Source organism: Myotis daubentonii, chromosome 4 (assembly GCF_963259705.1).
Source record: "Myotis daubentonii chromosome 4, mMyoDau2.1, whole genome shotgun sequence".
In the NCBI taxonomy this organism is placed as follows: domain Eukaryota; kingdom Metazoa; phylum Chordata; class Mammalia; order Chiroptera; family Vespertilionidae; genus Myotis; species Myotis daubentonii.
In genome coordinates, this window is record NC_081843.1 from 60,802,469 (window position 1) to 60,827,637 (window position 25,169).

General features: G+C 42.7%; 1 protein-coding gene across 1 annotated transcript in view; it reads left to right on the forward strand.

Annotated features, from left to right (window-relative positions):
• The window catches only part of LIX1 (limb and CNS expressed 1), a 47,747-nt gene that overhangs the window by 12,996 nt on the left and 9,582 nt on the right, over positions 1-25,169 (forward strand). Inside the window, exons 2-4 of the mRNA XM_059691854.1 lie at positions 4,751-4,914; positions 22,085-22,225; positions 24,338-24,433. Coding sequence (XP_059547837.1) covers positions 4,751-4,914; positions 22,085-22,225; positions 24,338-24,433 — 401 coding nt within the window. The remainder of the gene's footprint in view (positions 1-4,750; positions 4,915-22,084; positions 22,226-24,337; positions 24,434-25,169) is intronic.

Here is a 25,169-nt window from a genome sequence, read left to right on the forward strand (position 1 = left end):
AAAAAAAAAAACAAGGATAGGATTGTCATGCAAATCAACATTAGGGGTGGGCAGAAGGAGAGAAACCCACTAGAGAGACAGAAGAAATGATTAGATATAGAGAAGCAGATCAAGAGGACTGCTATTAGAAAAGCCTGGGGATAGGAGATTGTCTAGAAGAAATTGATCAGTTGTGTCAAATGCAGTTAGAAGTCAAGTAAATAAGGACTGAAAATTAGGAATTGGTGATATTTGCCAGAGTAGTTTCAGTGGGATAAAATAAAGGAAAGCCAGATGGTAGTAGGTTAAAAATGAATGGAAAATAAGAAAACATCCTATCTAATAAAAGAGAAAAATGGTAATTGGCGTACGACGATACCCTTTTCATTGGCTAATCAGGGCTATATGCAAATTAACTGCCAACTATGATTGGCAGTTAACTGCCAACTATGATTGACAGTTAACTGCCAACAAGATGGCGGTTAATTTGCATATGTAGGCACAATGCAGGGAGGCGAAAGGGAAAGCAGGAAGCAGCCCCCTGCCACTGACAGTGATCGGAAACCCAGGGGGGAGCTAAGAGCTGGGGGGCAGGGCAAAGGCGGCCCTGGGGCCGCCTTTGCCCTGCCCCCCAGCCATGATCGGAGAATCAGGTGCCTTTTCCGCCCTGGCCAGTGATAGCAGGAAGTAGGGGTGGAGCCAGCGATGGGAGCTGGGCACGGTCGAAGCTGGCAGTCCCGGGAGCTAGGGGTCCCTTGCCTGGGCCTAAAGCGGAGCCCACGATCGTGGGGCCGCTGCAGCTGCGGGTCCCCGCTGCCCGGGCCGGACGCCTAGGCCAGAGGCATCAGGCCTGGTCAAGGGGCCGATCCGGTGATTGGTGATCGGAGGGTGATGAGGGTCAACTCCTCTGGCCGAGGCATCAGGCCTGGGTCAGAGGTGTCAGGCCTGGGTGGGGGGCGGAGCCAGGGATTGGGGGGATATGATGGTCCCCTTGCCCAGGCCTGAAGCCTGGGTCAGAGGCGTCAGGCTTGGGCGGGGGGTGGAGCAAGCGATCAGAGGGAGATGGGGGTCCCCTGCCCAGGCATGATTCCTGGGCCAGAGGCCTCAGGCCTGGGCGGGGGCCAGAGCCAGTGATCAGGGGGAGATGGGGGTCCCCTGTCCAAGCCTGACACCTCTGGCCGAGGCATCAGGCCTGGTCAAGGGGCCGATCCTGCGATCGGAGGGTGATGGGGGTCAACGCCTGAGGGCTCCCAGTATGTGAGAGGGGGCAGGCTGGGCTGAGGGACACTCCCCCACACACACACCCAGTGCACGAATTTCGTGCACCGGGCCCCTAGTAGATTATAACATAAGAAATTTTTTTTCTAGAAGTTTGACCATAATGGGAAAATTTTAATAATTAGTATCCAAAAATAGCCTCAATATTGAGTGTTTCATTTGATTGATTGATTGATTGATTCATTCATTCATCATCTTAAGCATACTTATGGCAGCTGAGTAGGAGTGCATAAAGAAAAAACATCTAAAAAATAGGTCAAGACAATGACTACTATAACAATGCCCAGGAGAAGCAGCACAAATTCCTTTAAGACTTGAGGCTTCAGGTGGAAGTGGGCACCTGCGTAGATGAGCCACTCCAGATATCACATGCTTGGTAGCCCGAGTTTGTTCTGTAACATGAAGGCAGGGTCCTTGCGGAGCATTGAAGGTGCAACTGCAGTTCTCCAAACTCTGTGGGGCCTATTCTCAAACTTGGGTGGTTTTCTTTAGCAGCTCTTGACCCTCTGCTCATATTTTCTTTGATATTGTCCATGAACCTTGTTGTTGATACTTCAAAAAAATAGAGGAGCATGCTTTTCATAAATAGAGTATCCTCTGATATTTGGATCTTTGGAATTCCAAATAGCAAGCTGGACTTCTTCCCTCTGCACTCCATTCATCTGGTTTTGCAGTCGTCCAGAGGAGATAGAAATAGGAAGATGGATTGTGTGTGTGCATGGACAGATGTTGCACTCTTTAGAGGTGATGACATACATAAAACCATCAAAGAAATCTTCCAAGGTTGCAGAATGAAAAATGTGAAATCTGCTACTTTTATTCATGTAGAAATTTTACTGAGTACCTACCTTCAGACTCTTTAATTCGCATAGCTTTATGTGCCAAAATTCTTGTGTTCATTTCACCTAAATAATCATGAGTCTTCAACTTCCTACTCTAGTTCTCAGCTGAACATCATTCAACAATGAGCTTACTTAAAATAGCGGTTAATATGCTTTGTTGACTATCAGAACAACAGGGCACGGGCTTTGGTTTTAGGCTTCAATCTTCAAGACATCTCTGCTGAATTCTGGAGGTCAAATGCAAGTAGAAACACAAATCAACCAGGTCAAAATCCTTGTTTTTTGGGGAATAGGAGGGAAGGAGGGGGGTGAGCAGAAGAAATATAATTTAGAAAATAAATGTTCTAAATCTATTTTGAATTACATTAACTGGTGGAAAATATCATTTCAAATATTTTTGAGTGAATGGAAAAGCTCTAGGTGACCAATCTCAATTTGACCACTTCAACTTGTATTTTATATTTTAATTCAATTATCCCCTCTAGTAGTCTTCCATTTTCCCAGTTTCTTTACAAACCACTTCTTAAAAGCTAAACACTGTACAATATAGCTCAATAAAGCTGGCGGGGGGGGGGGGGAGGAAAAGAAAGAAAACTAAACACTGCAGTATTTAAATATACACAGGATTTCAATTCCTTAGATGTCTCGATAATTTACCTGAACTACATACTGTTTAACTGATCTGTGACCTAGGGTGAGGTAAAGGAGTCAGGTGCTCTAGAAACAGTTTAAAAGGGGATTGTGCAATGTTTTTGCCTCCAGGTCAATGTGACTCTCCTGACTCCCTCAAAAATATCAACACCCAGCATTTTGAAGTACATCCAGGAAATTCCAGAGAATGTCAAAGGGCATATAGACCTTATGCTACACAAAAAAATGCTTTAAAGAACAAAAGTATTATTATTTTTTTAAATTCTCACCCAAGGATATTTTTTTCCAATGATTTCTAGAGAGAGTGAAAGGAAGGGAGGAGGGGGAGAAGGAGAAAGAGAATGAGAGGGAGAGAGAGGGAGAGAGAGAGAAAGAGAGAGAGAGAGAGAGAGAGAGAGAGAGAGAGAGAGAGAGAGAGATATTGATTGGTTGCCTCCCGCATGCATTCCTACCGGGGCTGGGGAACCTACAATAGACTTAGGTGCCCTTGCTGGGAATCGAACCCTCAGCCCTTATCAGGCCAATGATCTAACCACTTAGCAAAGCTGGCCAGGGCAGAATAAAAAATTATTTAATCTAGAACTTAGGGAAATCAAAAGTGGTTTGTATTAGTATATTTTCATATGCAAGTGAGAGACACCAGTTCAAAACGGTTTAAGAAAAAAGTGGATGTGTTGGTGCAGGAGCTCAAAGTCTGCTGTCAGGACCGAGTCTTTCTCCATCTATTGGTTCTGCCCTTCTCCGTTGGTTTTCTTGTCAACTGGATTCCCCTTTGCTTGGGCAGCAGCACACTCAGCTCCTATCACCCTAGCAACCCTAGTGAAAAAAGAAGAATCTGGTCTTCCAACATTTCCAACAAAATTCCTGGACTTACCGGCGGTGGATGATGTGGCTTTGGTCAAATTCCCACCCTCAGCCCTGGAGAAGACATGGTTGAAGAAAAGTAGTTGTTTCAGAAAAACCTTTGTGCTATTTCCACAAAGAGAGGAATGAATCCAACGGCAGGCAGGTAAAAACAACAGGCGCCCTTCACTGCCTTCAAGTTATGTGGTAGGCCCTCATGTGGATAAGGGGATAAGCTTCTAGGGGGCCCCAGAAATGAACTTTACAGAAAAGCAGATTTCAGCTCAGTCCCAAAAGGACCGTTTCACAGTCAGAACCATTAGCACTTGAAATAGGCTGCCTCAAGGTGTGCCAAGTACCAGGCCTCTCGCCGTGTTCAGGCACAGGCATCTGTCAGTAGCGTTGAGCAGGGAATTCCTGCATTAGGCAGAGCTTTGCCTGCATGACCCGTAAGTTCTACAATTCTATTATCCTTGTTAATTTCCACAATTCAATTTGCAGTACAGGATAAACAAACCAACCTAATTTGATCTGGAAATTCTGCAGGCTATCACAGGTCATTTAATCTAAAACACATGGCTCCAGCCATTACCATGTTTTCTGAAGTCATCTAACAGACGTGGTCCTTAACAAGGTCTCCATGTTATTAGTTTCACTTATGGCTTTTTCCAGCCTCCTGCTTATTACACAATTGCCTTTCATTCTTAAGATTGGGTGGGGAGAAGCATGAAAGACTTTTCTTCTTTCTGCCTTTTTTCCTCTTAAACCTTATAATAGGCAAGTCCCAGTTAAAATTACACTGCTTACATCTTTACCTTCAAATTTGGCTTTCACTTTGCAGGTTTAAGAATCTATGAGAAATGGGAGCAGAGGCCCTGGGTAATTATAGGTCTGGACAAAGTTTATTAAGGCAAATTTTCAAAGAAGAAAGAGTGAGATTTTTAAATTTGATATTAAATTGTAAAGTCAATTTAAAATACTGCAATGTGGTTAGAATTAGAGCACCAAGCCACTTGACCCAGACTCATGAAGAAATAAACACATTTGTGTTAAGTAATATTTGTTTCTTTCACAACTAAAAGCACCCCACAAATAAAACTTTGTTTTGCCAGAGTATGTCCATTTTGAATAACTGATATTTTTCTTGTCTTTTTCAGTGAACGTTGTGTCGATGTTGCAGGAATTCTGGGAAAGCAAGCAGCAGCAGAGGGCTGCGTTCCCCAGTGAAGGTGTGGTGGTGTATGAGTCACTGCCATCTCCTGGGCCTCCCTTTGTGAGTTATGTGACCCTTCCAGGGGGAAGCTGCTTCGGCAACTTTCAGGTAAGAATCAACCATACGGTGGTCAGTGAAAGTTAAAATAGAGTAAGCCCTTTAATAAAATGGCAACATTGTAAGTTTTCTTGGTTGCAATGAAAAAAAGCTGTGTCATATTCCATTATATATATGTACCAGAGGCCCGGTGCACGAAATTTGTGCAAGGGGCTCGGCCCTCGCAGCCTTGGCTTCATCCAGAAGGTTGTTCTGCTGTTCGTCTAATTAGCATATTAGCTCTTTATTATATAAGGTGTGTGTGTGTGTGTGTGTGTGTGTGTATATATATATATATATATATATATATATATGAAAATTGGTCAGATATTTCAATTTTTTAAACTGGAAATATTTTACATTAGGGTATCCCCTAATAATTTTTTATTGAAAGTGAATTTTACAGCATTTTATTTGCCTGATAGTTGCTGCCTTTTTCCCAGAAAATATTTTGGAATATACCTTAAAGAACAAAGGAACTTTGGTAAAGTCCTTCCATCATGACCCTTCCACCAGTAGATAGTGTCCACTTTCCTGAATTTTGTAATCAAGTACTAATCAATCTACTACATGCCAAAGCATGAACCAACAGCAAAGATTAAGATTTATAGGGCTGGGCTCAGGCACTTGTGCTAAGTTCAAATTCTGCCTCTAAATAACTGTTAACTCTTGGGAAATTGATTTAACTCCTTGATCTCCTCAACTTTGAGATGAGGAACAATATCCACAGGATTGGTCAGGAGTCATGAGATATACATGCAATGTGTTTATTTAGTATTCCAATTGTTTTGATAATTATTATAAAGACTTCAGGTGGTTAAATCTTTATGATGTCTATGAGGGGTGTAAATGATGATTTATTTCTAGTTGTACACCTACTCACACAAAAACATTGGCCTAATCAACATCTGGTTATCAAGTGTGTGTAACAAATACTCACTGAGTGACTAGGAAGTATCCAGCATCAGGCCAAGTAATGAGGCTATGGTTCACACCTTGAGGGAATCAATGTACAAAAATATTATAGTAACTACATAGGATTGTATTTGAGGGTCAATAAAAGCATAAAGGAAGGAACTTCTCAGTTTAGCAGTCACCTTTGTAAGTGCCTTTTTAGTACAGTAAACTATCTCTCAATTTGCAATAACTGGCAAAACGCCTTATTATAGTTTGTGGAAAATGTGAAACTCATAATCATTTAAGTTTCCCTCTTACCTTTGACAAGCAGGAAGCCCAGAGTCAACTTTTCAGTGTATCTCTTTGTAGTGTAAGTCTACAGAACTTCATGTCATGTAATACTTAATATTATTTATATTTCCACCTCTAGTGTTCCTTTGAACTTAGTATGTCTCACTTACTTATTTTATCCTATTACCATGTATCTGTTTTATGCTATTTTACATATTTTGTGGAGTGAAGAGAGAATATAGTTTACATAAATAGACCCAGAAATCTGACGCCTAGGGGAAGCCAAAGAAGGGTTCATGAGGAATGCAATCACAAGCCAAGATCTGCAGTTGAGGGTGTCTTTGCCAGTAGGTAAAGGAGAGATGACATCCTCAGCATAGAGAATGGTGAATGCAAAGGCATGGAGTGACAAAAACCACACACACTTTCAGAATTTTGGGAGTTTTCCTTTGTCTGTGGCAGGGAAGTGGTGGGAGATGATGGTCAGATACCCATATCAAACCATAAGGGATCTTCATGCTTTGTAAAGGACAACAGGTTTTATTCTATATAAAATCAGCACCACTCAAGGATTCTGAGCAGGAGAATGGTATATTCACATGTGTTTCAGAAAGTATTCTGGCAGTAGTAAGAGGTAATTTAAGGCTAATTTGAAAACTGCTTTCAAACCTGCTGACCCAGCCAGCCAGTGAGGTCTTGCCTTCTACCTTGAGCAATAGTCACCAGTGGATTTTGACCTCTGGCCAATGAAAGTGAATTGCTTGATGAGAATGATGTGAAAGTGGGTCTAGAAGCCTCAGAACAGAGCTTGTTGTAACCCCAGATACTTAGACAAGAATGATGGGCAGGGGAGGGGAAAGAAAGGCAGCCACTGCAGAAGGGATTCTCTAACCCATGTGGCTCTGTAGTACCATCTTCAAATGTTCTAAGATGAAACCTGCCCACAGTAAAGTAATAGTCTCCATCAGACTTCCTGTTTCAGGGGAGACCTCCTTGGGAAACAGACCTACTCACCACCGAGTGGGCTTTTGAGAGCCACCGAAACAAATCTATTTCTTTGTCCATGAATGTCAGTGGACTAAAGATCACCAAACATTTGAGGAAAGCTAAAAGAATAAGAGAAAAGTTCAAGGCAAGCCAACAAAAGAACAGAAATAATTCAAGTAGCGAAGGACATAAGAGAGTATCACAATGAGTATCCTCAAAAAATTGTGAGAAGATATTTATCCCTAAAATATCCTATATAATAAAAGGCTAATGTGCAAATTGTCCCCTTGGGAGTTCGACCACTTGCTGTGACATGCGCTGACCACCAAGGCGCGGCGCAGAATGAAGGAAAGAAGGCCCTGGTCAGCAGCCAGAAGGCTCTGATTGGCCCTGTTGCCAGCCAGGCCTAGGGACCTTACCCATGTATGAATTTTGTGCACCGGGCCTCTAGTCTATGATAAAAGAAGTAAGTAGGGAACAGGAAATTTAAAATATGACTGCCAAATTAGAAGAATAAATAAATAAAAGAGGAGTAAGTAGATGAGTGGACATAGATCACAGCCAAATTAGTAAAAGATAACAAAGTAAAAAAATAAATAAAATAAATAAATAGTAAAGTAAGTCTTCTAGAACTTAGAGCACAAGACAAGAGATTAAAAAAGATAGTACAGGAGACATGGGGATAAATCTGGAGGTAAACATCCTAAATAATTAATAGCTAATATGCTAATTAGACCAAACAGCAGAATGACCGACAGCCTTGACAACCATCCAGATGAAGCCAGGGCTGTGAGGGCCGGCCAAGGCTGCGGGGGCTCCAAAGACCAGCCGAAGCAGCCATGGCTGCAAGGGCTGAGCCCTTTGCATGAATTTCGTGCATCGGGCCTCTAGTTAATTTAATATTAGTTCTAGAAAGAGATAAAGGAAATAGCTAGGTAGAAATAAATAATGGAAGCAATTTTCTTTGAGTTAAAGAAAAGCACAGATTTTTATTTTGAAATGGTCAATCATATTCCAAGCAGAACTAGGACAAAAGAATCACTTAGCTCTGTGACTGTGTAAGACTCAGCATTCTGCTTAAAAGATGGATCAGGGGACTTTATTTGATACTAGGGGCCCGGTGCACGAAATTTGTGCACTGGGTGTGTGTGGGGAGGGGAGTGTCCATCAGCCCAGCCTGCCCCCTCTCACATACTGGGAGCCCTCAGGCGTTGACCCCCATCACCCTCCGATCGCCTGATCGGCCCCTTGCCCAGGCCTGACGCCTCCGCCAGAGGTGTCAGGCTTGGACAGGGGACTCCCATCTCCCCCTGATCGCTGGCTCTGGCCCCCGCCCAGGCCTGAGGCCTCTGGCCCAGGAATCATGCCTGGGCAGGGGACCCCCATCTCCCTCTGATCGCTTGCTCCACCCCCTGCCCAAGCCTGACGCCTCTGACCCAGGCTTCAGGCCTGGGCAAGGGGACCATCATATCCCCCCAATCCCCGGTTCCGCCCCCCGCCCAGGCCTGATGCCTCGGCCAGAGGAGTTGACCCTCATCACCCTCCGATCACCAATCACTGGATCGGCCCCTTGACCAGGCCTGAGGCCTCCGGCAGAGGTGTCCGGCCTGGGCAGCGGGGACCCGCAGCTGCAGCGGCCCCGTGATCGCGGGCTCCGCTTTAGGCCCAGGCAAGGGACCCCTAGCTCCCGGGACTGCCAGCTTCGACTGTGCCCAGCTCCCATCGCTGGCTCCACCCCTACTTCCTGCTATCACTGGCCAGGGCGGCAAAGGCGCCTGATTCTCCGATCATGGCTGGGGGGCAGTTAACTGCCAATCATAGTTGGCAGTTAATTTGCATATAGCCCTGATTAGCCAATGAAAAGGGTATTGTCGTACGTCAATTACCATTTTTCTCTTTTATTAGATAGGATAGCATTTGTACATTAATATAACCATGTGTTTGTTTTAACATAGACTGAATATACATGAGGGTAGCTTTGGTGGAGTTAATGAAGTAAGGCAAACACTGACAAACCAGGTAAACAAAACCAAAAACTATTTGAAAAGATAAATAAGGAAAACAAATCTTTGGCATTTCTGAGTAAGAAAAAAACCAACACATATACTACACTAAGCATGAGAAAAGGGATGCAATTATAGGAACATAATATAGGAATACTACATAAAGAATTATATTTTTAAACATGAAAACTTAAATGATATTAAGATATCCTGAGAACTCTTTGTATTATCTTTGAAACTCTTCTATAAATCAAAATTCATTTCAAACTAAAAAGTTCTTTTTTTAAAAAGACCTCAGTAGTTCCCTATTACCTTCTTATTATACACTAAATTTTGTAATCTGTCAATAAAGATAATACGATTTTCCCTAACATTTTTTTCCAGCTTTATCTCCCTGAGTTCTTCTCCTGACACTCAGTGATTCATTCTAACTGTTCTTCATTCTTGCCTTGACCTCTTATGGCCCCTTACACACTCACACTGTGACCTGCTCGTGAGTGCTGTTGCCACCTTCTCTTCATGTCCAAACCCTGCCCAACTCCCAGGACTCCACTCAAATGTCACATCCCTCATGAATTTTCCCTGAACCCCGTGCTAGATTTCTCTACTTCCTCTGATTTCCCAAAGCAGTTATATCAGTTTCACTTCTAATATTTTATGGGTTTGTTTTTACCATAGGCTACAGCTACTTATATGCATGTTCTATCTCTATAACAAAATGTAAGTGCCTTGGGGACAGGGTCTGTATTCTTCTATCTCTATAACGCTAAGCACTGTACTTTGTATATAGTAAGTGCCTAATAAATTTTTTGAATGAGTAGCTAAATGAATGAATGACAAGTCCCAAGAATCAATGAGTTTATATTTGTCCATTTTTACATATTGATTGATATACAAAGTAGCATATACTATTACTATTATATACTGTTTAATATATAAATTAAGATATTTCACCTAACTCTGCAAGACAGTGAGCTGAGAAGGAAAAGTCAGTAACATTAAAGTCAGCTCATATCTGTGGTTAAAGTTTTGCAAGTGGATTAATTTGGAAGTACTGATTTAATAAATCTTCTAGCCTTGGCCAGGTGGCTCAGCTGGTTGGAGCGTTGTCCTGTACACCAAAAAGGTTGTGGGTTCAATTCCCAGTCAGGGCACATGCCCAGTTTGTGGGTTTGATCACTGGTCAGGGCATGTATAGAAGGTAATGGATGTATGTTTTTCTGTCACATCGATGTTTCTTTCTCTCTCAGGTGTGCTCTCCCTTCCTCTCTCTAAAAAGAAATAAAAACATATTCTTGGGTAAAGATTTTTTTAAAAATCCTTCTAATTCTCTCTGCATTTAATTTATACATTAGTAACTTTGCCTCCACTCTGTACCCATGACCACGAATAACCCAAATTTGGCCATACTCACACCCAGGTATGCATTATATTTGTTCATATGTAATAAGTACACTAATTATAACTATCTATAATAATAAAAGCATAATATGCTAATTAGACCGGACAGCTGAACAACCTTCCGGATGTCCTCCCAGACGTCCTTCTGGACAAAGCCGCGGAGGCAGGGGCTGAGGCAGAGTGGTTAGGGGCGATCAGGCAGGCAGGCGAGCAGTTAGGGGCAATGAGGCAGGCAGGCAGAGGCGATTAGGGGCAATTGGGCAGGCAGGCGAGTGGTTAGGGGTGATCAGGCAGGCAGGTAGGCAGAGGGGTTAGGGGTGATGAGGCAGGCAGAGGCAGTTAAGGGCAATCAGGCAGGCAGGCAGAGGCGATTAGGGGCAATTGGGCAGGCAGGCGAGTGGTTAGGGGTGATCAGGCAGGCAGGTAGGCAGAGGGGTTAGGGGTGATGAGGCAGGCAGAGGCAGTTAAGAGCAATCAGGCAGGCAGGCAGAGGCGATTAGGGGCAATGAGGCAGGCAGGCAAGTGGTTAGGAGCGATGAGGAAGGCAGGCAAGTGGTTAGGAGCGATGAGGAAGGCAGGCAGGTAGGCCAGTGGTTAGTAGCCAGCAGTCCTGGATTGCGAGAGGGATGTCCGACTGCCGGTTTAGGCCCAATCATGGGATCAGGCCTCAACCGGCAGTCAGACATCGCCCAAGGGATTCCAGATTGCAAGAGGGTGCAGGCTGTGCTGAGGGACCTTCCCCCCTCCCATGCACGAATTTCATGCACTGGGCCTCTAGTCTAGAATATAATGCATTTGACAGATTCGTGAATGGATTAGAGGCATCAAAGTAAGACATTCTATGCTCTTGTTTTTGTTTTTGCTGCTTTGAGAACTATGAAGTTTTAAATTGTCTCATAAATTTCTACCCAAAATGATAGGAAGTACATTAAACATCCTCTTTGTGGTCTTTTAAAAATAGAAAACAAAATGAAAAAACTGAACTTTTCAGCAGGGAGGAGTCTTGGTGATCTCTCTGATCATTTCAGGGTCTCCTTTTCCTTATGTTTAAATCATCATATTTTAAGGTCCTCAGGAGGATTGATAACATCCTCACTTTAAAAGATCCAGAATTTCCTGAATCAAATATGTTTTGAAATTGTGTTTGGGTGATTGACTGCCAAATCTGGCCCCTTAACCCATTTGGCCCTCCAAAATATGATTTGAGAAAGAAAGACCAGGAAGGAAAAAAAACAGAAAAAAAATTCCTCCCTAAAGCAATGTCCTTGCACTTTTCTTTGTCAGTTCAGAAACCATCTTAAATGATATTTTCACCATATAACACTTCATCCTGTTTTTGCCAGCATTTGGCCTGTGAGAGCCTACATGCTCATTCCTGCAATGCCTTTAACGTAATCAAATGTCACCCTTGTGCACTGCAAATCACTTCACGATGGATTATTAATGCCAAGACCATGTGCTGAGACATGGAGAAGCCATTATGCCAGCAGTAGCCTTCTTACTGAGCTGTGGACGTCACCTCCAATGGTGCCAAGTAATTGAAAATACTTGAAGTATAGTATGGTACTGGATTGCATACTACACTAATCCCTCTAGTTTCATGAAAGCTATAAGAGATTACGCTCATTCATTCTTTAGAAGAGTGGTATTCAGACTGTGCTTTCGTTTTCTGGCTAGTACAAAGGAAAGCAGTCAAAAGGTTCTGATGGACACAAACCATTGGTTTTCTGCAAAGAAACCTCCTATTGAAGTAAAATGGAAGCTGTGTCCAAGACGACTAATTAAAGAATTTTCCATTAGTCTTGACACCACAGCCCCCCCAAAAACAGAGAACTAGAGGGAAAGAAAACAGCCATAATCCTGTCTTTAACCCATTCCTGCATAAACTACTGTAGTAGAGGAAAAGAAAAGTGAATATGTGATTCATTTTTTAATTTCTAAACAATAAATAAAATGACCTATTGATACTAAATTATTTTTCTTTTAGAAGTTATAATGAAACACATTAATACTAATTGTGTTTTCTATAAAGAAAGCCATCTTCTAATATTACAGGCATTAAGTAGGAATTTGTGCATTTTGGATGTTTTTTCTTAATGCCATTTTTATCTAGGCAGTTAATCCTCCTCTAGTCACATATCATTACCATGAAAACTAGCAGTTATTTCCATTTTTTGTTTTACAATAGGAGCAACACAAGGGCCATCAGATCAACCTCTGGCTCCCCTCTTGATAAACTCAGAAGGAAAGCTGCTCATGGTTTCAGTAGCTGTTTTGTTCCCAAATCCAAAAGGGGAACTTAATTGAGTGTTTTTTCTTATTTTACATCTTATTAAAAGGTTTGTGAGTCAAGTTTTATTTTCAAGCCAGTGACATGGTCTTCGATATAGTCTGCTAGAGTGGTTTGGATTAATGAATTTTATTCTTATTTGGAATAAAAAGCAGAAAATCCTTTGGGTATTGTAGTAGACCATGCAATTACTTATGTGCATGAGTTATGGTTGAATAAAAAATGTATCCCTTGGCTAAAACATGGATGTGAGAGCTCAATTTATTTGAAGGACGCTAATTCATTAGGGTATCATATCTTTTTCACAAGCATTTGTTGTTAAAATTGCTCCACAATAATAAATACAGGCGCTACACACTGGGGTCAGTACTTAGCCCACTTGTACAATGCCAGACACCACAGGAAATTGAGATGTAAAATTGCCATAGGCATCCTGTTGATTGATTTTGTTGCTTGTTTGTTTGCATTTTACCCAATGTTTGGTGTTGCATAGCAGGACTGCACAGCTGGGAGACGTGACATGGAACCCTCACAGCAGACGAGTTCCTTGCAAAGATGTGTATCTAAAAGGCCTTTAATTCTTATGCCACTTAGTTTTCAAACCAAAGCCTTTGCCTATGAAGATACCTGGAAAAACTACTTTCAAAGGCTCATACTGGCTAAAAGAAGACTAGGGTGTTTCACTTTTACCTACCACAGTAAGCATACTTCACCTATGTTATCAGATATAAAACACATATTTTATACTTTCAGGCATTGAACGATTCTTCTCAAAGTCCAGGGAAGTAAAAGGATACTTAAATCACAATAAGCTAAGTTTATAAAATTAAGTTTTTCCCAGGAGAGAAGGACTAAGAGAAACTTTGATTAAATCATGGACTTGGCTTAATGGGATTGTAATGCTCTCTTTCTACCAATTATTAACTAAGGCCTCGTTCTAACATTCCATGACCTAAGAAGTGAGTTAGTTTCTGCCATAAAAGTGAGACTGTTACCTTTTACTAATGCTGTATTTCTATTTGAAATCAGCCATGGCCTCTTTTGTCTCTGTCTCTAGAGTTGTTTATTTGACTCAGATGCACAACACGCTACGCATTGTAACTTCACTTCTAAAGGAGGTGTTTCTTGGTAGAAATCTCCACAGGAAAGCATCCTACTTTGTAACTAATGAGACCCAAAGATAAGAAGATTAGCTGTAACCCCTTCCCATTTGAAAATCATATGTCAGCTAATGATCAAACAGCAACAATTTGCCCATGAAACTGCAAGTGCATATTACTTTAAGGAAACCTTATATTTATTCCCCAGCCCTTTATTTTATGTCTTTTCTTATCAAGCACAACGAATACAGGTGCTTGGTGTCCAAAGAGAATAGCAGAGTGTAGACAAAGGAACACTTGGGAAAGGGCTTCTTGGTAAATAAAGGCTTGAGGCTCTCCATCCCCGTCTCCCAGCTCCTCAAGGCACATTTTAGGAAGATGCTCAATGTGTCAGGACTTGCTGAATGAGGAAGAAAGGCTGACTCCATCTTCCCCCAACCTCCCTCCACCCCTCTTCGTGCAATCAGAGCCAAGTCCCTTTACATCAAAGCAACTATAAAAATAAACCAAACCTCTGAGCCCTGATCAATTCATCTTGTCTTCACCTTAACTTGAAAAAAGAAAAGGAAAAAAAGAAAAAAGGGAAAAGAAAAAACCTCAAGGAGCAAAATACAACATGGTTTTGTAATAGTTACCAGGACCCTTGGTCTAGGTATGTGTGTAGAATAGCATGTGTGGCAGAGGTAAATGAGGAGGAGGCCAGGTGGTTTGTATTAGAAAAATAACATTCTGACCCGCCATGTGCATGAAACGTTTCTTTCAGTTGACAGGAACTGGTGAGTTTTCTCTGAAAATTGGACTCTCAGACCATTCCCCTCCCCCGTAGCTAGCAAAAAGCCCCCATTCCCTGCATACACAGAACTCCAAATTGTTCCCAACATGACCTATAGAGAAAGACACATGATATTAACTTGGGTGACCTCATTTCACCGGTTGCCCTTTTTTCACATCACCATCTGGAAGGGGGGAAATGTTAATATATCTACAATTAGATAAATTGGAGCACATGCAAATGTTCATGCTTAGACGAGGGCACACAAGGTCTGAAAGAACTGAAAGGGGGACAATTAGCAGCAGGGCCTGGTTTGTGGCATTCTTGGTGCTGATGGCATGCTGTCAGGATGGAACGGAGGTGTTAGTGACACTGACCAGAGCTGGCAGGCCATACACACACACTCCGCAAGTCAGGTCACTTGTTGAGACTTGGATTCTGAGTCACAAACCACCTGAATGACAGACACTACAGCCTAAAGGATTTGGGCAAGAATTCTCACCTCTCACAGAGTCAGTTTATTTGGTTTTGCCACCTGTAAAGTCCCAGCTCAGGCGATCCCCTTGGGTGCCATGTGCTCTTGAGCCGAGTGAATGCCGCCTACATAACACTGACTTGCTCTGGAGTCAGGGAGGACATCTTCAGCTTTGAGTTCCCATGTAGGTACAACCTGTCGCACTTGCTATTACATGACTGTTCTTTTTCAAAAGCCTCACTCTTCATAGACCATTTCTCAACTGCTTGGCTAGCCTTAGTAGGCAGTAAGTAAAGTGTGACTACGTGGTTTTATACGTTTTGGATCTGCAGACCTATTTTTTCTTGATGTCTTTAAAATACGAATAATCCTGAGAGGTTTGTCGTATGTTTAAAATGGAGAGATGTTACTTATATCAATGTCTTTTCACCTGCTTTCCTAAAGAAAGCACGACGGTTGGGATGTATGTACAGTAAGCGCTTGGGGTCAGGGAACAGCTGCTCCACGCATGTATCCTACCTGTTTTCTAATACAAAACATGGGGGAAATTATTAATTAAATAAGGGCCACGAGGAAAGTAATTGCTCAGAGGATAAATTGTGTTGGTCTGGCTGTAAGGTTTTTCTACAAATAGTAACACACATCAATAATTTTAAAGTATTTAAGAAATAATTAACTATAAAACCAGTTTCTTATTATGCATTTCTATTCTTATGACATGTTCATGACTACCAAAATTGTATTTCAATTAACTTAAGAACTTCTGTGCATCCTAAAAAATTGACTAGCCACTATTCTATATGGGGGTGGCGCATGGTCCAATTAATCTTGGTTGATGATTACTTTTTCATTGCATAGTGTGGGCACTTTGGAAAATTATCATGGAAGAAATAGAAACTACTGAGCAGAGAAAGAAAACTGAGACCTTAATTAAGTCGGCAGTGTTTATATACTTCCTAAGGGCCTAAATTTAGAACTGTCATAAAGGATTTTTTTTTTCAGCTTGAACACTGCTTTCCTTGAGATATTTCCTTGTGAGACATTAGCATTTTTGATGTTAGCAGCAGTGGATTTACCATTATGGTACTGTGATTTATAATAAGAAATATATATTTGTTCTTCAGCCTGGTTTCTGGCACAGAGCTCCTAAAACCCTTCGTTATTCATAACAAAATCCCTTTCTACCACACCTGAGTTTGTGCCAATAGGTGACTTTTGGAAAGCCCCTAAAGATGGGAACTGCCGGCTCGGCAACCAACCTTGTGATTAGCGGGTTAGAACTTTCAGCTCCACCCTCTGACCTCCTAGGAGGGGAGAGGGCCTAAAGATTGACTTACTCACCAATGGCCAAAGATTTAATCAATCATGCCTACATTATGAGACCTCCATAAAAATCCTAAGGGTGGGATTCTCAGAGTTTCTAGGTTGGTGTCCATCTGGAGAGCTGGGAGGATTGTGCCGAGAGGGCATGGAAGCTCTGTGCCCCTTCCCACATACCTTGCCCTGTGTATGGTATCTCTTCCTCTGGGGATACCTTTCATAATAAATCAGTCATCTAGTAAGTAAGTTGTTTCCCTGAGCCTGTGAGCCATTCTAGCAAACGATGAAGGAGGGGGATTATGAGAACCTCTCATTTATAGCTGCTTGATGAGAAATGTAGGTGACAACCTGGACTTGCAGTTGGTGTCAGCAGTGGGGACAGTCTTGTAGGACAGAGCCATTGGGACATATAATCTCTGTTTCCGCATCTGCAAAATAAGGATAACAAAAACCCAACCTCATAGGATTGTAGTAATAACTAAAGGTGACAATAAACATAAAGTGCCTAGCTCAGCAATGAGAATTACTATTATTGGCTCTCCATTATAGTGGGCTTAGAGCAGCGGTTCTCAACTTGTGGGTTGCGACCCCTTTGGCAGTCGAACGACCCTTTCACAGGGGTCGCCTAAGACCATCCTGCATATCAGATATTTACATTATGATTCATAACAGTAGCAACATTACAGTTATGAAGTAGCAACAAAAAATAATTTTATGGTTGGGTCACAATATGAGGAACTGTATTTAAAGGGCCAGAAGGTTGAGAACCACTGGCTTAGAGACTTCCTTATTACCTGACGTGAGCAAAGCCTTTGTATTAGTCATCTACGGCTGGGTAACAAATTGCCTCAAAACTCAAGTTACTTCACACTGTTTCTGAGGATCAGGAATCTGGAAGCTCTGGCTCAGGGTCTCCTGGAGGCTGCAGTCAAGCAGTCAGGGAGCTATAGTCACCTGAGGCTTGATGGGGCCTGGAGGATCCGTTTCCAGAGGCATGGGCTCCTTACCACGTTTGCCTTCCTGTAGGACTGCTCACAGCATGGAAGTGACTTCCCCAGAGCAAGTGCCCCAAGAGAGAGTAAGTGTCATCAAGACAGAAGCCACTGTGGCTTTTACAACTTAATATCAAAAGTGACATGCTGTACCTTCTGCCATATTCTACTGGTAGAATACAGCGTGAGGGGCTGCACGAGGGTGTGAATACCAGGAGGCAGAGATCCCGGGGGAGGGGGACTCTCTCAGAGGCTGGCTACCACTGCCTTACATAGTTTTCCTTAGCAATACCACAGACGTGCTTTTTTTGCTTAAATTTTAGATTAGAGCCAGGAGGCTTTGAAATGATTACAGTGGTTTATAATCTACCAGCAAATGAAAGGCATCTGAGCATCAAGATAAATGTCTGAGTGAGGTCTGCTAGCCACTTGAAAAGCATGTGGTTCCACATGCCTAAGAAATCCACAGCTGACTTCAGTAAAATCCCGGCTATTAGATATTCCAGCTCTGCACTTTCACAAAGTGCAAAGGACAGAAGTTGTCTCTCTCTATTAACAAGTAAGAAAGGTTAGCAGATAAGGCACGGTTTGCAAATCTGTATTTATGATTGGGGTCTGGCTGAAAACAGAATAAACCATACGATCTGGGAAGTCAAATTCTAGCAGGAAGTTGCTTTGAAATAACCCCATGCTTCGCTCACTCTCCAACTGATGTCTTTGATGACCGGTTTGGACACGTCAATAAAATGTTCTGTCACTTACTATATGTTGTTTTCTTGCAGCTCTTCCCACTGTTTGATGGTAATGCTAACCGTGCCTGTTCTCTCAGCAGAATCCACACTCTGATTCCGATTTGCCAAGCAGATTGCTGTTGGCTAAATGTCCTGCCCACACACAGGTCCTTCAGGTTCGAGAGGCCCCATTAAAAGATCCCTAAAGAAAATATGCGGCCTTGACTGACTTGGATTTGTAGCTCTAGCTCCAAAACTTAGAAGAAAGCGGCTGGTTAACATTATAAACATTTTGAAGTACTTGTCTTTCAGAAATGCAAAGAACCATTGTAAGAAAAGCCCTTTGATGGCTCAGAACTTATTGTATGCGCTTACTATTAATTGGTACACTTTCTCCCCCATTTCAACCGAAGATTCTGTACATTGCAACAATGAAATAAGTAAAGACATGTGTCCACTTTAAAACCTTGCTATTGGTGCGGCCTCCTAGACCTAGCCCTTTCCCGTGCTTTCTGGGTAAAGGCTCCTTCCTTCCCTCAGCCCGGCAGCACTTTGATCTCAGAAGCAGCGCCATTTGGTTGAACTAGTAAGTGTATGTGGTGCCTTTGATCTGGTACTTAGCGGGGCTTATTTAAAATAGATAGCTTCTTTCATCTAAATAGTGTTTACCAGGTCTCTCTCTGTAAAGGACGGTTTCAATTGCTATTATTTAGATAGTTCTATAAAGTTTCTTAAGAGTGCCCAGGCCTGAATCTAAGTTCTGAAACCCCAATGGCAATATTATAGATTTTGGAAAGCAAATTCCAATTAAAATGAGCTGCCCCTATAGATGTCAGGTACTATTTGCAGAAACTTTCTCTGCTTTTTAATGAGGAACTGATTTTCCAAAGAATAATAAACATATCCTATACTCAGACAAAAATCACATTCTCAAACTGTCTGAACTTAATGTCCAATTATCCCTCTGAAATTCACATATTAATATATTTTTACATTACTGGATTATGCATAGTACACAGGGTATCTTTAAAAGAGACTTTTTAAAAATAGTAAATATAGCCCTAGCCGGTTTGGCTCAGTGGATAGAGCGTCGGCCTGCGGACTGAAGGGTCCCAGGTTCCATTCTGGTCAAGGGCATGTACCTTGGTTGCGGGCACATCCCCAGTAGGGGGTGTGCAGGAGACAGCTGATCAATGTTTCTCGCTCATTGATGTTTCTAACTCTCTATCCCTCTCTCCCTTCCTCTCTGTAAAAAATCAATAAAATATATATTTTTAAAAAATAGTAAATATACGTCTTTAATTTTCCTCTTTAAGAGGATTTCTTGAGCATTTTATTAGGTGCACTAGTGATTTGTGTTTAGATTTCCTAGGCAGCATTTAGTCTGGCGGCAGGTACTAGCAGGCAATTATGTAACAGTGTGTGAGTGCCTCTCATGGACAGCGGTCCTCCCAGCCCGCCTTCGGAGTGATCAGGGAAGACTTCCTAAAAGAGGTGGCACCCATGCTTCAGTGAGATACTGCTGACTCAGAACTCAACGTCCCATAAATTCCCAGTCAAGTCCATATTGCAAAGCCATGCCTCACGATTTAATACAGGTGGCCTACACCTTGGGAGAGGTCTAAACCTTGAATGGCTTTGCTTACTGCCTCAAGCTACCCCAAAGTCTTCTTTGGAGAAAAACCCAAGCTCCTTTTCACATACATTTTAGACCTTCAGCTTACTAGTAATTCTTTATTTAGAGGTGATATTGGAAATCTCTTTGTGTTGTTTTTAATCGTTCTGTCTTTTAGGGTGCTGACACATTAGGAGGAAATCAGAGGGGCCAGGGCCTGACCTCAGGAGGCTTATCTGGATTTGTGGAGTTGGGGAGGAGAGTCTGGGCCTTTAGATGACACACTATTGTGAGTTCGGAGTGCTCCTGGGTCAGTGCAGGGATGGTCAATGTGCTGCAAGCAAACCACAGGGGCTTGACCTTTTCCCGGTGGTGCTACCAAGCCACTGAGGCTGTGAAACTGCAACATGAAGTGGGATCTTTGCTACTCTCTCTGTTCTTTCACATCAGTCACCGAGCACTACTGATTCTGAGAATCATGCATTGTAGGTATCAGGAGCCTTAAAATCAAAGAGGCTACCGTCCCCATTTATTCAGTTAGGAAATAAGCCCCAAAGTTCTGGCGTCCCAGTCTCACCGTCACTGAGTGGTGCAATGCCACCCTGTTGACCAGGACCTGGGCCTGGGCCTCTCTTTCTGGCTTGTTTCCCTCTAAGAGTCTCGGCAGAGGGTCTAGGGCCCTGGACAGTTCACAGAAACTGTGGGAGAGAGGCCATCACACTCTGGGGTCCTCCAACAGGGGTGGGCTCTGGGGACAGTGCAGCTCTCATAGGACTTCATCCCTCTCTCTGGACTCCCAGGGCCCACGCCGAGCCAGAACTGGAATAAGAGTTGTACTTGGTAAGGAAAGAGACAGAACAGGAAAGAATCAGGATGTATTGAGCAGACTTGTGTGAGCCACAGGAAAGCCAGGCTGGAAAGAAGGAGGGCAATATTACATTTGGGAGAAATGAATATTTTTTTTTAATGAGTTACTAATGGTGGGCTGCCTATGGCCCCTAACTTCAGGAAGGTCAAATGTTGACACAAACTGTGTGGACGGAAACCAAGGTGGAAAAGGTGGCCCTCAAGAAAATCTAGGAGCCGAGACCGGTTTGGCTCAGTGGATAGAGCGTCGGCCTGCGGACTGAGGGGTCCCGGGTTCGATTCCGGTCAGGGGCATGTGCCTGGGTTGCGGGCACATCCCCAGTGGGAGATGTGCGGGAGGCAGCTGATCGGTGTTTCTCTCCCATCGATGTTTCTGACTGTCTATCTCTCCCCCTTCCTCTCTGTAAAAAATCAATAAAATATATTTAAAAAAAAAAAAAAGAAAATCAAGGAATTGTTATTAGAGGGAAGGTGGAAAGATAAATGCTGGAAAAGCAAAAACAATAGATTTTGACAGCAGACCCTTTGTCCTAACCTGGAGTTAAAAAGTGTAAGACTGGAAGGTGCTCATAGACTCTATGACATACAGTGTTACATGTGTAAGGTAGTCTCACTACTTTACCTATATTAACTGATTGAGGCTATTCTCAAACCTATTCTGCAGGGACTGCTACTATTCCCATTGATAGATGGCAGAACTTGAGTCACAGAGAGACTAACTTGCCCAAGGTCTTTCAGCTAGCAAGTGCCTGAAGCCAAGCAGCCTGACCCCAGAACCTCTGTCCTTAATTATTTCCCAGTTTCCTTCTTTCCTTACATATTTTTCTCCAAAATAAAGATTTCAGGAAGGCCCTTCTAATGAACCTAATAAAAGCTTAATATGCAAATTGTCCCCTCGACCTGGAGTTTGACCGGAGTTCAACTGGAGGGGTGGGGCCAGCTGGCCAACCTCCCGCAGCTCTCCCCTCAGCCAGCCCCACCCTTGATCGCCCCCCCCCCCCATCAAGGGTGGAGCCAGCCGGCCAACCTCCTGCGTCCCCTTTCCTGGCCAGGCCCCAATTGGGGCAGTCCGGCCAGACCCCACCCATGTACGAATTCATGCACTGGGCCTCTAGTAATGACTATAATTACCTGGCACATAGAAGTAGCCATTATGACTTTTGTGATTATTTATTAACAGTATGTAAAGCCTCTGGTGCATAGTAGCCATCCAATGACTATGAAATAAGACCAAAAACAGCATTTGAAGGCCAACCAAGACATTTGCATGGATTCTAGGGCTGAGAGAAAATCTGTATGATCTTTGGGGGATTACCAATGGGTGTGAAAGAAGAGGTACAGACAGTATATGAACAGATATGTCTAGAGATCCACTGAGGTAGGGACAAAATGGTGAACTGCTGAATCCTTTAATAACTCCCCTTTTCCTTCCCTTCTCAAGTGCTGCTTAAGTAGAGCTGAGGCCAGGCGGGATGCAGCTAAGGTGGCCCTAATCAACTCCCTGTTCAACGAGCTGCCCTCTCGAAGGATCACCAAGGAATTCATTATGGAGAGCGTGCAGGAAGCAGTTGCCTCCACCAGTGTGAGTACCCCAGGGAAGGGAGGAGCTGGCTGCTCTGAGAATACTGAGGCCTTTGAATCATGGGAGATGCTAAAGTGAGCACATTTTTTAAGAATTGGGCAGATTTAATTTTTATCTATAAAGTCATTAATTTTCAGCAAAAAGAACCCTTGGATTGGAAATCACAAAATTGGAACTGGCTCCCTATTCTTCATCTCAGTAATATTCTTTAACCTTCCTGAACCACAATTAATCAAGCCTTAAATCAAAGCAGATCATTTGATCCACCTTGATTTCTTTATTTGAATGTTTGCTGTTTGAGGAGCATTGATTTGTTTGAGAGCCTGAGACCACACGCAATTAAATACTGCTTTACTCTAGAGATAAACTAGCTCATTTCCCCTGAAACTTAACTAATCTTACAAATGATGTGACGTTCTTAAAAGTGCCAACCCTCCCCCCCCAACCCCCATGGGGTGCTGCAATCTGTGTTTTTATAGAAACGCTGACTGCTTAGATATGGGGAAAGCTGTATGCCCAATATTTTTTAACTATTAGAATTGTCATGCTTAATCAATTACTTCTTTCAGAGGGCTTTGAAAATGTTTGTAATGGACATAACTAAATACAAAGTGCTTATGAGCAAAGCACTTTGTCTTAGAAATTTAGATAGGATGTTTTCTCAGCGACGCAGGCGTAGGCGAGTTACCCCATGAATTATGTGGAGCTCCTGATCCTTGATACCTCCAAACCATAAGCCATGGAGGAAGCCTTGGGTCCCCGCTGTGGTAGTTGTCTCCCTGTATGTCCTCCAAGGGCAGGAAGTTGGCTTTGCCAAAGGGGCTAGTCAACTCCTGGCTTGTCTTCAGCATGAATAAATCTGACCTGAGATTTTCATTCTCTGATTCCTTCAATCTTACTGTAAAGGTTCAGTCATTCTGGAGAAGCTGTTGACAATGAAGGAGACATTATCACACCAGCAGTTACCTTTTTTCTCCTTCTCTTTCATCTCATAAATGCTCTTATCACACAGAAGAGAGAGAAGGAGGGGCAGAGAGTAGCTGACCTGGCTTGGAGACCTCAGGAGCTCTGTTCCATATCTGCTCTGAGGATGAAAGGAAGCCTTTGTTTCGCTGCCCTGCACATTTCAAGTGCCTTTGAGGAAGAGAAGTTAGAAAAATGATGCCTCATTTCTATGTGTGGCATTTACTCAGGAGCAGGGAGGGGCCCTCAGTGTAAATGTAATTTATCATTTTTTCATGGAAATTTCTAAGGAAAGAAAATATATAAGATTTGCAGGCTTCTGGATGGATTTCCTCTGGGATATTTAAAAAGCCAACATAAATATTTCAGCAGCAGTGTTAATGTTATTGCATTCAAAAGCTATAAATTTGCTGCTATCTGATGTTGGCAGTCATATGTTCAGCCTCACAAACTCATTGCCCACCTTCTCAGGAATCCAAGACCAGGGGATATTGAAGGGCAGGCCCCAGACCTTATGTTAGCTTTTTTATTGCCACTCCCCCTAACCAAATTGAAGGAGAATTCCATTTCTACACATCACCCACCCACCTTGATTGCTGGAGATTAAGTGATCCGGAAGTAAAAAAATACAAACCAAGATCCATGTCTCCAGGCTGAACACCAGCATATTATGAAAAGCTCCCATTAAGAATCATGGCAGTAAAATCTGAATGGTCCATACAACTGAAGAATTCTTTCCCTGTCAGTTACATAATCTTGCTTGGTTATCATTGGAACCAGAACAAGGTCATCATTGCAAGATTCCGATAACACCTGCAGACAGCCTAAGTGGGCAACCACTAGAACATTAACGCCACTATCAACAAAACCTGTGCGAGGGCACAGGCATTTCTGCTTTGGGATAATTATTCTTTTAGTGAGGATATAATCAGCCAACAATCTAATGGAATACCAGATTCAAATTGATTACACAATCCTCCTTCCTCTGAATCGTGGAGAGATTAAGGATATTATGCCAAATCAACTGGAATACACACCTGCAGTGTTAGGCCAATAGAAGGTACTGTAGAGCCACGGTATTAATTTGTGATCACCCAAAGAAGAGGAGGGAACATCCATAACACTTCCCTTTTCTGCTTCCTTCCCAAGGGCACCTTGGACGACGCTGACGACCCCAGCACCAGCATCGGCGCCTATCACTACATGCTGGAGTCCAATATGGGGAAGACCATGCTGGAATTTCAGGTGCCTGACTTCCTGCCACTTGTTTATTTTGCTACACAATCTAAAAGCCTGGGAGAATGCCACTCTTATCATAAACATCCTCTGTCTCCCAGGTCTACTTCTGGTTCTGAGCCCAGGCTTTGGAGGGGCTGGTCCCTTTCAGCCTGGCTGGCCTTCTCACCTCTGAACCTGCTTCCTCATTTGCATATAAATCAGGGAGCATAATAGTAGTGGCATTTCCTCACAGTACCATTATGAGGATCCAATGGGACTATATAGAAAGAGTCCAGAACAGTTCCTGGCATATTGTAAATGCTCAATGAAGATTAACAACCTTTATTATATAACTTTCTGAAGAAGGACTGCTTTATGTTGGAGGCTACTGGGTAGATTCTCTTGACAATTTTATATAAACTAAAGGTTTCAGATGAGAACAGGGTCACTTCCCTGCATGAACATTTCAGGGTCCTTGCTGTAGAATAAAAAGGTGGGACTATAAAGGGTACTTCCCTTACCCCCAGTAACAATCTAAAGTCAAACAAAAATAATAATAAAGGGAGGATCATAACACAGGAGAGAGAACACAAACTTTTTAAAAAAATATATATATTTTATTGATTTTTTACAGAGAGGAAGGGAAAGGGATAGAGACTTAGAAACATCAGTGAGAGAGAAACATCGATCAGCTGCCTCCTGCACACTCCCTCCTGGGGATGTGCCCGCAACCCAGGTACATGCCCTTGACCGGAATTGAACC